Source organism: Lates calcarifer, linkage group LG21 (assembly GCF_001640805.2).
Source record: "Lates calcarifer isolate ASB-BC8 linkage group LG21, TLL_Latcal_v3, whole genome shotgun sequence".
Taxonomy (NCBI): Eukaryota; Metazoa; Chordata; class Actinopteri; family Centropomidae; genus Lates; species Lates calcarifer.
In genome coordinates, this window is record NC_066853.1 from 16,753,843 (window position 1) to 16,767,321 (window position 13,479).

General features: G+C 38.3%; 1 protein-coding gene across 1 annotated transcript; it reads right to left on the bottom strand.

Moving 5' to 3' along the window:
- Positions 1–1,326: 1,326 nt before the first annotated feature.
- camkk1b (calcium/calmodulin-dependent protein kinase kinase 1, alpha b) lies at positions 1,327–13,427 on the bottom strand. The gene is made up of 18 exons (XM_018665378.2): positions 13,017–13,427; positions 10,547–11,656; positions 8,975–9,273; positions 8,839–8,886; positions 8,684–8,737; positions 8,541–8,592; positions 8,308–8,441; positions 7,773–7,809; positions 7,641–7,662; positions 7,416–7,504; positions 6,345–6,544; positions 6,102–6,155; positions 5,934–6,007; positions 4,933–5,020; positions 4,684–4,812; positions 4,086–4,189; positions 2,657–2,707; positions 1,327–2,280 (listed from the first exon to the last, which is right to left on the bottom strand). Exons 3-18 carry the CDS (start codon positions 9,203–9,205, stop codon positions 2,199–2,201), a joined length of 1,449 nt encoding a protein of 482 aa, XP_018520894.1. The 5' UTR covers positions 9,206–9,273; positions 10,547–11,656; positions 13,017–13,427; the 3' UTR covers positions 1,327–2,198.
- Between the last annotated feature and the right edge of the window lie 52 nt (positions 13,428–13,479).

Below are 13,479 nucleotides of genomic sequence, written 5' to 3' on the forward strand. Positions count from 1 at the left end.
GGATTTGAAGCTTAAAGGCTCTTGGTCAAACTGTATAACATATGTAATCTGTAAAACCACAATATTATGCTTAGAGTTAGGGTTAGGGTTGCTGATTAATCATTGTCACAGACCTTACATTAAACCTTAAAAAACCTCTAGATAATAATGTTACATGTTATGTTTGGACAGTTGTAAGAGAAAATGTTATCTGTAAATCAATGATACATTTGCATTAATGAGCTAGTTTTAAAAAATGGATCTTTGAAATGCACAAGAAACTCATGAAATCCAAGTCAGAGGCTACAGGGATATTACTTTGCTAGCTAGGCCAGTTAGCATTCAGCAGGAGTGGTTAATCAGTTTTTCTTTTTTCTCTCCATTATAATTTAAGATTTGGTTATTGTATAGTTTATGTAAAACATAAGATTTTGGAGCACTGAAAAAGACTTTTCAATTAAAAAGTAAGTTTACATTGGCCTACACTGGCTGTAACCTTGGTCTACTCACTGCTTGTTGCCATTGTTTCTTTCCCATATTGCTCTGCTGTCTCAAACCATCAGAGACATTGTTCCACCTACTACTCACACCTCCAGAGAAACCTTCAGGCCCACTCTACCCCAGTAAAGCCTGCCTCTTCAAAACCAATGATGTATCCACAGCTCAACCTGATAAACCTGAAATTTGTGCTGATCATGACACTCTGTGGACAGTAATGCTCTGATGGTGACTGGCAGTGGCACTCTTGCTCAGGGATTTTACATTTTGCAGCATCATGCCTCCTCCTCATCCTCTGAAGTGAAAACATCTATTTTTGCAGCACAATCAAAGGAGAGAGAAGTTTGTATTTAGATAAAAGATCTAAAATATCAAGTACCAGCGCTTTGAGAGTAATGCTACTTCTCCACTATATTTCACAGGAAAATATTCTACTTTTTACTCCATTTTATTTATCTAACAGCTATAGTTACTAGTTATTTTTTAGATTCAGATTATTGATACAAAATATAGTCAACAATAAATTACGAAATACAATTTTAGCTGAAGCTACCCATCAGTTAAAATCAGCTCCATCTTTTCCAACTGCATAATTAATGTGATGCTTGAACAATTATGTATTGGTAATTACAAGTATAGTGTAACTGACTGAAATGTAATAGAGTATGTTGCTACTTTTACTTAAAAAGGTTTGAGGACTTCTTCCTTCAATGTGAAAAAAAACCCCAGAAAATTCAACATTTTTCAAAAACTTTGCCATAAAGAGAAATTTATGCTAGGTGTCAGAAGATTTTAAGAAAATATTTACAGACTAGACAGACAATTACCATCCAATCTCTCTGATGACTACATTTTATTATCGTATAACGTATTTTCAAAGTTGTAGAGAGGAGATTTGTCAGAAAAGTGTAGGTTACTCAAGCTAACATGTTCTCAGATTCAAGGCCTCCTGGTGTGTGGCTGATCTCATTACTTGCAACACAATGCTGCCCTCTACTGGACTACAGAATGAAGTGCATTTGATATTGACATTGCTTTAAAAAGCAGCCTTCAAAAATAAAATCAGGCTACAGTTTTTGAGACTTATGCATGGTTGGAGTGTGTATGTATACATGGACTAAGACAGCATTTTCAAGAGAAATCAAAATGCTAAAATGCAATAACATGTCGTGGAAAACAACAGAAAGACTGCTGATTGGGTAATAATGAGGCAATCTAAGGACAGATCAAAGAGGAAACAAGGCTGCCATCCAGTGTTTGAGCAAAGCTGCTATGGTGCTGCATGTAATGGAAATTGCATTTACGCAAAACCAGCTTTTACTGCAATCATTCAAAGCTGTCTGTTTAAAATTTGATCTTTTATTATATTCAGTCGCTGTAGGAAAATGGAAAAATATCCTCTTTATAGAGCATATTTACATTTTTAAGAACAATTCAATGTAAGTATCATATCACATTCATGAACAACATATGCCATCAGACGTGCCATAACAGAACAGTAAGTGAGCAGAGTGGACAGAATAAAATCTAATCTTGCTTGCTATCATTTTATGTGATGCACTATACATATCTTTAATATTCAATATATCACTGAACTGTTTTTTTTTTTTGCACTAATGTGAGATAGTATTGCAAGCATGTATGCACAGCAAGCATGATGCAAAAGCAGATATTACAGATATTAGGAGAGAATTTTAATCTGTGTCAGTGCATGTGTGAATTTAATCTGTACACTCTGTAAATGTGTCAACTTCATACAAGTCCTCCAACTCTCCTTCTCTGCTCCCCTCCATGCTGACTTTCCTGTGGGCGACAAATGCTTGATCATGTTGTTGAAGGTACTAAATGAGACTGCAGATGTGGAGGAGGAGGAAAATGGGTGAGGGGGTGGGGTGGGGTTGGGTAACACTAGACTAAAAATGTCATAGAAGCCATGTCCTCCACAGCACAGCTCATCACTTTTTATCCACATCAACCTCGAGAGGACACAAGAGAAAGAGGAAAAAACAAAACACTCAACAACAACCCTGTGTGTCATTTATTTTAGGTACAGCTCATTGTTGAGAGCTTTGTGTTGTCTTGTCTTCCTGAAATCCTCTTAAGGTTGAACAAACAACTGATGAGCTGTGCTGGGTGAGGAGCAAATGAGCTCAGCCTAAATGCTTTAAAAAAAATTTACCTCAAGGAAGGATGAAGATGAGGCGAAGACCCCAATAAGCCCCAAGCACCACTGCAAGAAGGAGATGTAATGTAAGAGGCCAGAATTTATACTCTAGATTGGTACTGTTTGCTTGCAACACAGTTAAAGATAAACACAGATTTTAGCAGGACTGTGCCAGTTTAAAGGAATAGTCAGACATTTTGGGTTAGATGGGAAAATTGTTTTTACAGTAAATATGAGGCTAGCTTAGCTTAGCATAAAGACTATAAACAGGTTGAAACAGCTAACCTCACTCTGACAAAATCCATTTACTAAAGCTAAAGCTCATAGTTTAACACTACATGCTATATGTTGTTAAATCTTCTTTATGGGGGTCATGAGCCTTATAATAACAAGAATGATTGATTATGCACCATGGGTTTTGTAAGAAATTATACAAAAAAGATATAACTTGAGCTGACAGGTCTTTGGACAGAGCCAGGCTGCCGGTTTCCAGAACAAATGTTGTCATATTTATTTATTTTTTAAACACTTTTGGCCTCCATACAGAATGACCTCTGCTTTCTTGGACCAGAGATCAGATTTGAATATTAAGTCTAATCTTGAATTAAATTGTCCCTACTACTCCAGTGTAATATTTAATTACTGGAACATGATGCCACAATACATCATCCCTCCAAGAAGATCAAATTCAAACATTCTGATCTTCTTCTTAAAGCCAGCTGTAGCACCAAACTATGCCTTTCAAACTGTGAAATATTTAAGTTCTTAACTTTATTAGTTAAGCACTAAAATACAACTTCAACATACCCGCTGAAGCAAAAGTTTTTCTCAGGCCCACCTGCTGTTGCCTGGGATTTCACATTTACATACAGTATCACATGTGTTAGAGGGACAGACAGCTTGATCTCCACAGATTTCATTGTTTGGGAGAATACAGTACCAGCACTGGTACTGACAGACACTGGTGGAATGTGTCTGTGTGGAGGAGGATGTAGCTACAGCTCCACATCTCTTCACATTGAGATGTAATTAGCTGTGCCAGCATAAGCCCCCCCCCCCCCCAAAAAAAAAAGACAGGACTGGATTGTTAATGGAAAACAAAAGCAGTGCAGCCATTATTACCGCTGCAACAGGGACTTCCATTTAGCTTATCAGGAGAGGACAAATGCTTTTATCTGCCTGTGTGTGTCACTAATATACAGACCAAAACTAAACAAACACAGTAATAAGAGCTTGTCAGTGCTTAAACATTAATGGTCTAGATATGATGGTGGATTTAATATATTTAAAATATGAGAGACTTATTACACATATAAAGTTTTTAAGTAACTCATCTATTTTTATCCAAGCATCTGCTCGCTGCTTTGCTTTGTTAGAGGCCTAATCGCAGAGCTGGCAGTTTGGCAGAGCAGAGCAGGCAGGATTTGCAGAGTAGGCTACTTACGTAAGAAGACCTCCAGGGGCAGACATGGACCTCTCTGCCCGTCTGACCTGACACTCAAAGGGATTACTGAAAGACCGCTTCCTCAGCATGGACTTCACTAGAATCTGCAGTAGACATCAGAGAGAGCCTCAGCAAAAAGATATTCTCATATTGTCAGTTAAGTCTCCAAACCAAAATATAATTTTTAAATGTCAAATTCGTGTGTTGGGGGTGGGGTGGGTTGTGTGTCCTCTATGACACACTCTGTGTCTTTCCATGTCTGTTTTTGTCCTGCCTGTCACATTGAGATTCAAGTGCAAAAGTTTTGTAGATGTAAATGGTTGAGATGTAAATGGCAAAAAACATTTGAACCCAAATTTGTGATTTAAAAACATGAGATTAATTTCTGTAGGAAATGCATTGCGTCATACTGTATGTCTTTAACAACAGAGGAAATGAGATTTTAAGGGAAACCTTCCAGCAATCCCCTGAGAGGAGTAAATGTAAAAACTGCATCTGAGATATTTTCATTGGAATACTTAAACCAGCAGCCAGTTGTGGACAGTGTGGTCTTTGAAGTGTTCAATAATGACAACAAAAAGAGCTGTTTTGGACTCACCACAGTGGAAAGGCTGGGAATGAGTTTGACACTGTTCTGCACCTCCTCCTCAGTGACCTCCAATGCAGTGCAGTGCTCCTCCTCTAGAGGGAGAGGATTCGAGCCATTCTCTGTCACCCACGGATGTTGCTGTAACAACACACACACACACACACAGAAACACCTTCATTATGGAAAAACTAGCAGATTGGTGGAGAATACATAGTCTCAGTCATCAATTAGAGGTTGTAATTTTTCTTTCTTTGTTACTTTAATCTCAGGGATGGTGATTCTTGTTTCAGGGTTTTTATCCAGCATCCGTCCAATGAGCTCCTTCAACTCATTACTAATCAGTGGCCTGTGGAGGAAAAAAAAAGATCAGGAGGAAAAATGTGGAATGGAACTTTTAAACAGCAGACATGTTTACTTGTCAATCACAGATGGAACTAATAATATTCTTATTAGCATTATTTTAGTTAATTTCAGTGCAGCAATTTCTTGACATTGTGAGACATTTTTCAGCTTTCAAAGGAGAGAGTGACATAAAAACTTTGCAAACAAGTGATTTAAGATAACATATGTATAGCCTAAAAAGGCAACAGATAGACTCTGGTCCAAATCTGGACCAAAGTGTAATGTCATCTGGACACTGACCCATGCTTACAGTCTTGCTAACAGCCACATTTGCAAAAGTGAAATAGCATTTTCAAATGGCCATTGCAGAGAAGGGAGGGGTTGGTGGCAGAAACGTGCACGGGGAAATACTCATTCACTGCATCTGACTCAAAGCACAAAACCAGTGTGCAATGACTCAGTTGACATTTATGAAGTTAGAACCACAAAACTGAACAGGCAGAGTTATCATATCAAGCTACCTGCATAATAGTTGTGAAATCAATAACACGTGACCAGACAGTGGAATTAGCATTTAAACTATGTACAGAGTAAAAAACAACAACAACACTGCATAATGTACATTAGCCTAGCCTTCATACCCTTTCTGCCTGAATTTAGAGATCTGTTAACACAGTGAGGATGTCACATCTCCCATTAATACAGAAATGTGTTTTATTCAAGTACTTAAATACCACTGACTTAATCCATGCTTCCTGAACCCATGACACTATGGACATTTCGCACATGTACAACTGATGTAAAATATATTACAGTGACTGTTATCACAGGGCATGTTGCAGAAATACAAAATCACTGATTAGAAACTGCAAGTGTGTTTACTGCTTTATGTTTGATGCTTCTTGATTTTTGCTTACGTCTCTGGAAACTCCACAGGTTTGTTCTTGATTTTGTTGTGCAGAGAGATAATGTATTCATCATAAAAAGGACACTGGAACAGGACAAACAAAATTAAACAATTAAAATGTTAAAATAAAGATGCCTGGATTTTCATTCTACATGCATTTTGCTGCGGACTTGCTTACCTTTCCAAAGACAAAACAGTACAGTGTGACTCCCATCGCCCACACGTCTAATGCCTGGTAAACAAACATACTAATTATCATGGACGTGTCATTACAGAAAAGCTCTCAGTGGGTGGTTGGACAACATTTCTTGGTAATTTCTCACAATTAAGTAGAGTCTGACATGATCAGTCGAAACCATATGTAATTTGGTGATTACCACTGTCTGTTCTCCAGCTGACGAACAAAGAAGTTTTGTCTCACCTTTCCGCTGAACCTCTGCTCGTGTTCGGTCATTGTCTCGGGGGCCATGAAGGCCGGTGTCCCCGCCGTGCTGGACAGAAGGGCGTCTGTCCCCTCAAACTCATTGCTCACACCAAAGTCAGCGATCTTGACATGACCGTCATCCCCCAGCAGCAGGTTGGAGGGTTTAATGTCTCTGTGGATGATCTTGTGGTAGTGCACTAGGCAAATCAATTGTTAAGATAAGAGATATCAGCTATTAGGAATTAGTGGTGCACTTCGCTACAATGTTTTTAACAACACAGTATGTTCAACATTTCTTGAACTGTAAATAAATAAATTAAGCAATCACTAAGCCGTTTGCAGTGCAGGCACCAGAAAGAGGTGTTATTTTTCAATTCAGTTCAATTTTAACTTTTAAATTAAACAACTTATGAGAGTACACATGATTAATATAAATGTTTAACTCAACAACATGTAGAATTAGACATTACTTTCAGCTTGTTCAAAGAATTAAAAAAGTGTAAAATTAGTGAAAAGGTTATGAGTATATTAAAGAAGCTATATATACATTTTTGTTATTGCTACATAGCCAATATTAACATTAACAGCTGTTTACTTATCAGTCTAGAGGAGACAATGCAAGTTCAGCATCTAGCTGAACTGGTCAAGAGCTCTGGTCTCACTGGTCAACTTTTGTTTTGCTTCTATTTCTATCTATTTCTATTTCTTTGCATCTACTGAAGTTAGCATGCTAATCAGCTAGCCCTGGCAAGGCTAGCCCATCTCTTCAGTTTCCAATAGCGATGTGACTGCAGTGTACAGTCTGCCCTGAAGTAGCAGCACTGCTCAGAAGGTGTATTAGCTCCTGGCAAGTGACCATCACCACCAGTTAGCAAGGAACCATGTTTGGCAGCAGAGAAAACTTACATACAGCACCTTTAAATTTTTTTAAGCAGAATACAGATATTTAATAAATGGTTTATAACACACTATAATGTAGTATGCACACACGTTTAAAGACGTAATCATTTCAGTGGACACCGTTTTCACTATGTGATGTTTATAATTAAATCCTAACTCTAAACTTACAGTACTCTATTCCCAAGACAACGTCTCTGAAGTAAAAGTGAGCCTGTTCCTCTGTGAAAGGGTCATCTGTAGGCACCTCCATCACTGGGCTGATCAACATGAGAGGTGAACAAAGATAGAAAAGTAATCAAATATTTATACTGTATCTCATGGTAGTATTATTAACTCCTCAAATGTCCAAATAACCTCCACTTGGATTTTTGACAGAATACATACAAAACATACCCCTTTGTCATCAGTTCGAAGGCTTTAAGATAAACAATCAGATTTGAATGATTCCTTCCCTTAGTGCTGATATCATATTGATACATTAGGAACTAAATTCAGTTACTGTAAGACAGGTAAATGAGTCCCTACCCATATGAAGTCCATCTTCATCAGGATCATCAAGCACCTGTAAGACACATTAATTCGGAGGTCTTATATTCTGCACTGTTTTACACAAATCTAGTGATTTACTTGTACAATAGGAATAATAATTATAGTGTTTTCATGGGCTTTAAAGGCCCTGCATACCCACGGTATGCCCACACAGGTGATTTCACTTATTAACTCCTCTCAGTTCTCATTTTATCCCTTTTTTAAATTCTCATTACATATAGGTTGGTGACAGTATGTAATTCTCAGTGTAGCTTCAACACTGTTAATCTGAACAGAGGAATAATTAGAGTAATTGAAAAATACAACTTTTTCGTTTTTCACAGTGAATCATTGCATTTTTTTGCACATTAATCTATCAAAACCACCCCATCTTTTCTTCGCATAATTTGTTTATTCACCAAAAACTTGAGTATCTATCATATTTTACCCACAATCACCACATCCTATTTCCTGCAGAAATATACCAAACTACAGAAGAAAATTACAGTTCCAAAGTGCTCATCTCACTGACCTCCACCAGTTTCACAACATTATGATGGTCCAGTTTCTTCAGGATGGCGATCTCTTTGTACACTCTCTCCAGAGGCAACGTGGCTTTAGGGAATGGATCCTGCTGCGAGTTTGAACCCTGGGGAGGTGGGCGGCCTGAGCGTATACACAGAAACATACAGTATCACCTGAGTAATGAAAAAAAGAACTTATTAGACATTTAAACTATCATTAGAGATGGAAATTTTCACTCACGCAAAAATCCACACTGCCTCATCAGCTTCTTCTTTGAAACAACTTTCATGGCCTGAATAAATGACATGAAACAAATGATGGTTGGAGAAACTGACATCTAAATACTTTTACCATTAATGCACAATTAATAAGATTCAACTCACATAGTACTGTTCAGAATCTTCATCATAAGCTAACTTCACCACTCCATATGAACCCTAAGGTGTGAAAACAACAAATGTGAATAACTTTATTAAAATCCTTGGTCATTACCACTGTGACATCTGGATTACTGGGTGATTACATGTTTATTAGTCACCTTTCCAATCTCTTTCTTCAGCTTATACTGGTTGAGGTGGACACAGTCCTACAGAAATTGAAGGGAGAATTCAATCAGTGAAGCATCTTATGAGTGACATATTGAATTATGTCACTGTCAGTTCAGGACTCCTTACATCAGCATCTGTGATGGACACACGTTTGGTCTCAATGGTGGGCTGTCGGGCCATGCGGCTCCCTCTCTCCTGCAGAGACATCTTTCTGTCTGAGATCCGAGCTCTGTGAGACCTGTAGCCGTTAGGCGGGGTCATGCGGTTGGCGGTCACATTCATAGCTGCCACCAAGTCGGCCAGTTCACCGTGGTACTCAGAGTCCAGCTCTGCCCTGCAGACAGTGTCTGCACTCATGGTGGTTTGTCCTTGTTCACTCACTGCTGAACGTCCCAAGTAGAAGAACCAGAGGATGCATCACTGCACTGACAGATGTGGGAGCAGAAATGGAAAGACATGAAACCAAAGGGTTAACTTTTCCTGACACATCAACAATCCAGAACCACACAGCTGCATTTGCAGAGACTTGCAACTTGTCTGTTCTCTCTTTGTCAAATTTATGTAATGACAAAATCCAGACTCTCAAGCCTAAATAGTACCAAATTGATATTTGCTTATTATTTGTCCTCTGGGTTTAGTTTTCTGACACCATCACTTGCTGAGGCAAAGCTTGAAGCAAGTTTCAGCATAGTGCATGAATGACATCTGATAAACTGCCTCAAGTGATGCCACTTGAGTCAAGAACAGTTGGGGCTGAAGAAATGTGAAATGAAAAAAAAAAAAATCTTGTACTAAACTGTCAGCAGTTAGAGTTGCATTGTGGGTAATGCAGGCACCAAGTGTTGACAAGGATGAAGAATGTGTGAAAGAAAAAAAATATGATATCTCTGGCTCTTCTGCATCGGATTTGATCCTTGTCTTTATAGAACTGTCTAACAATGTTATATAAGCGTGATGCTAAATTAGTACTCTTTTAAGAAAGTAGTTCACAGTAACAGTAAAACAAAGTTAACAACTTATTGTTAATGGGCTAAAACATACAAAACCATTATTTATGGCATAGTTATGGTATTGTCCTGTGACAAGAATCACAATTTCTCTTAACAGTCAGGTAAGGGAGATGATAAGATAGAGCAGTTTGTACACACAGTGCTGATAAAAGGTATAACATTCAGTAACACTGAAATAGATATACATTTTGAAATAGGACCAGAAATGTTTGAGTCTCTTGGCTACCAAACTGCAGATTGTCATTCTGAATTTTCTTGGCACAGGCCTCGGACATTAATTAAGGTGAACAGAAATAAAAACAAAGACACAGGAAATTACAAATCTCATCCTCTGACAACAGTCTGGCAGCAGATGACATTCAACTCCTTACAAGCACGACTCACTGTTGCCTAAAATACAGTACGGAGAACAGAAAAGCTTCTTATGTAACAAAGCAGAAAGCTTTAATAGGCAAGTACATTCACAATACTTACACAACTGATAGTGTGTACACATTTTTTTCTTTACACATCTATACATTTGCAACATGTAAAACTATAAAATGGAATATTAAAATGATAAACAGATGCAAAAACCTGCTAATTATCAGAATCTCCTTTAACATAGCACAGAAATAAAATACTGTGATATAATACTATATAGATACTATATAGACAAAATATGAGATAAAATGCTAACTGTACTCACACAGCGGAGGTGTCCTGTGTTGAGGGCAATTGTGGGTAATCTGCATGTTGTCCTGCTGCTCTTAGGAGGGGAAACTCCTTTATGTCTCAGTGCAGGACTTTCACTGATAAGCAGGGAGGAGGGAGCCCGGCAGCGCTCGTCTTAAGGATTAACTGAGGCCACATATAGCCGAGGCAGAGTTATTCTGAGGGAGGCCAGCAGTCGTCACCAGCATAGTAGGCTGTGTTGACTCCACTAGGCTCCACTCCACTCCACATAGAACAGAGCATATCAGAGGAGGACTTCGCCCTAAACCATTATAGAAATAGTTTTTTTAAGCACATTATCTGGTGGGGACATTACATTGGTGATGTTTGTTTGTTTTGGTCCCGGTCAGAGCCAAAAGCTTTCCATATGTTCTTAAACAGGATTAACTCTGGCATCAAGCTGTCTCTAGATAATAGCAAGGAGGGGATATGGTTTTTAAATCTTACAAATGAACCGACTTAAAAGTGTAAAGCAAAGCCTAGCTGTGACCTTAACTATGACTGACACTTACAATTAACCTGCAGGAACAGTAACTAAATATAAAAGACCCAGTGTATTGATATATTGGTGTTCATTGATCCATTTAAGAGGAAATTATATCATATTTATTATTTCTATTAAATCACAACCTTCTGTTTTAATGTATAATTTAGGGGTTTAAATTATCTTGGAATACTGATCATGTATAGCCTATAAAGCACATAGTATAATAAAATACATAAACAAGCACACCTGATTACACTTACTTTGTTGAAGGAAAAATTCAACAACATAAGACCAACTGACAGTCATAGCCTATGGCCAAGTATGGATTACGCAAGGTGTCATATTATGGAAACACACTGAGAATATGAAACCAAACAGATGTCACTACTTAATGTCATACATTATGAACTCTCATTGTAGAAGTTTTCCAGTTGTCCTTGAACGCAGCATCAGCAGCTCACCTTGCGCCTCAGCGGAATGCATCAGGTACCAAACTTTGACGAAGCAGAGAACAGCCAGAGCGGAGGGGTCACCATGTCTCTGTCGGTGCAGTTGTTTCAGTTTGGAGTTTTTAGGACTAGAGAGCTGCGCGAGCTGCTGGAAGATGAAGAAAAAATTAATCACATCATCAGGTGCAGTGAGAAGGTGAGTATCTGAAAGAGACAGAAATGCCAAATAATCAAATAATCAGATTTCACATGACAAACTGAAGCTCTAATTCGCAGGTTTGCAGAAAGAAAAGCCTAATGTATTGACATACATGTCAAAAAGTGTCAAAAATACATTGGGAAATATGTTCTCAAATTGCTTAAAACATGAATTAATTCATATTACATGTGTACATGTATGAGTTAATATACTGTGTGTGAAAATAATGTCATAACATGTAAAAACATAGGTAACTAAATATCATTACTTCATTTAATTGTCTGCATTTTACAAGGATGTCCATGGAGCCTGCATTGAGACTGATGACTGAGTCTGTGGGATTCCCATATGTGTTTAACATGTGTTTAACACACAAACTGTCATTCATTTTGCAGGGTTTGGCTTAAATTATTCAGAAGCATTAAACTATGTGTGCTCATTTCCAGTTTCAGGGACTGCAGAGGGCCACAGAGAAGATGCTGGTTTCAAATCATAGACTAGCAAAAATCAATCTCTCCCAAAAACCTAAGTTTAGAGATGCTAAGTTGCTGCTTGCGATGAGGTACAAGGAACTGGAAAAACTTAGAAGCATCATTCAGGCCAAACAAGAACAGCTTGGTGAGCTATGAAATATATTTTTATTATCCTGGCTGTCTTAAACCTGCATTGACATTTTCCTCTATTCAATGGTTTTGTTTAGGTAAAGTCCTGAAAAAAATATTTTTCCCCTTCTGCAGCAGAAAAACACAGTGTTCATCATATACAGGTGTGTCTCCTGAACAAGATCAATCATGCAGAGGAGGAGTGTGAAGTAAGGACACTTGTTTTTCAAAATCTCTGAAGAGTTTGTGATGTATTTTCTTTAATAAGTGTTACAATACAGTAAATATGGTAAATTATCTTTATATATGTAATAATTTGTCTCAAAATTGAAGATAATGAGATGGTCTTTAACAAATGATCCAAAAGACTATTGTTTTACACTGCAGGCCTGCAGCAAATTACATCAGTAGTCCAGCTTGAAAGGTCGTGTGCAAACTTTTGTGTCCCTTCTGCAAATAAACTTTATATTTATTATATTAAATTGAAGTGATCTTGATCAGGCTGTCTTCCCGCAGTATATATAGTCTTACATCCTCTGGCAAAACAGTAACAAACAACTACCCCCTTTTTGAAAAAGGCCTTGAGGACAGTGTAGCATTTAAGAACAGAAATGCCCCAGTTTTTTCAGTTGAGAAACCCAATGCCATTAAAATTCCAGAGGCAAAGGAGAGGTCTAATCTGGTGTTTGAAAATAATGAAATCTCACCTTTAACAGCTGCTGTTTCAGAGGTTTGCAGCAGGAAAAACGCCTCTGGCAGATTTCTTGGATTCTTTTCTCAGCTTGCGGAAACTCCACCACACAAGGTTGATCCTGGTGAAGAAACTCCAGGATATGACTCGACATGGAGAGAAAACAAGACAGAGACTCAGTGAGATTCAACATGATGCTCAGGATTTTTCAGTGGGCTTTCCTGAGCAGATCCATAATAATCCTTGTCACCCCATCTGCAGTCTAACCACAGCTGTTGTCTTACCATCCTGCTGCCACCCCCAATTCCTGCCCTTTGGTGACCATGGAAGCGCTGCCGAATGTCTACCGTATTTACCATTTTGTTTCGGTTACAATGAGTCCCTTCATCCAGGAGTGCGTGGACGAGGCACCAAATGGCCGACGATACCTGTACGTCTCCAGCCACTGAAGGTGCAGCAGAGGAGGCATCAACAGGCAC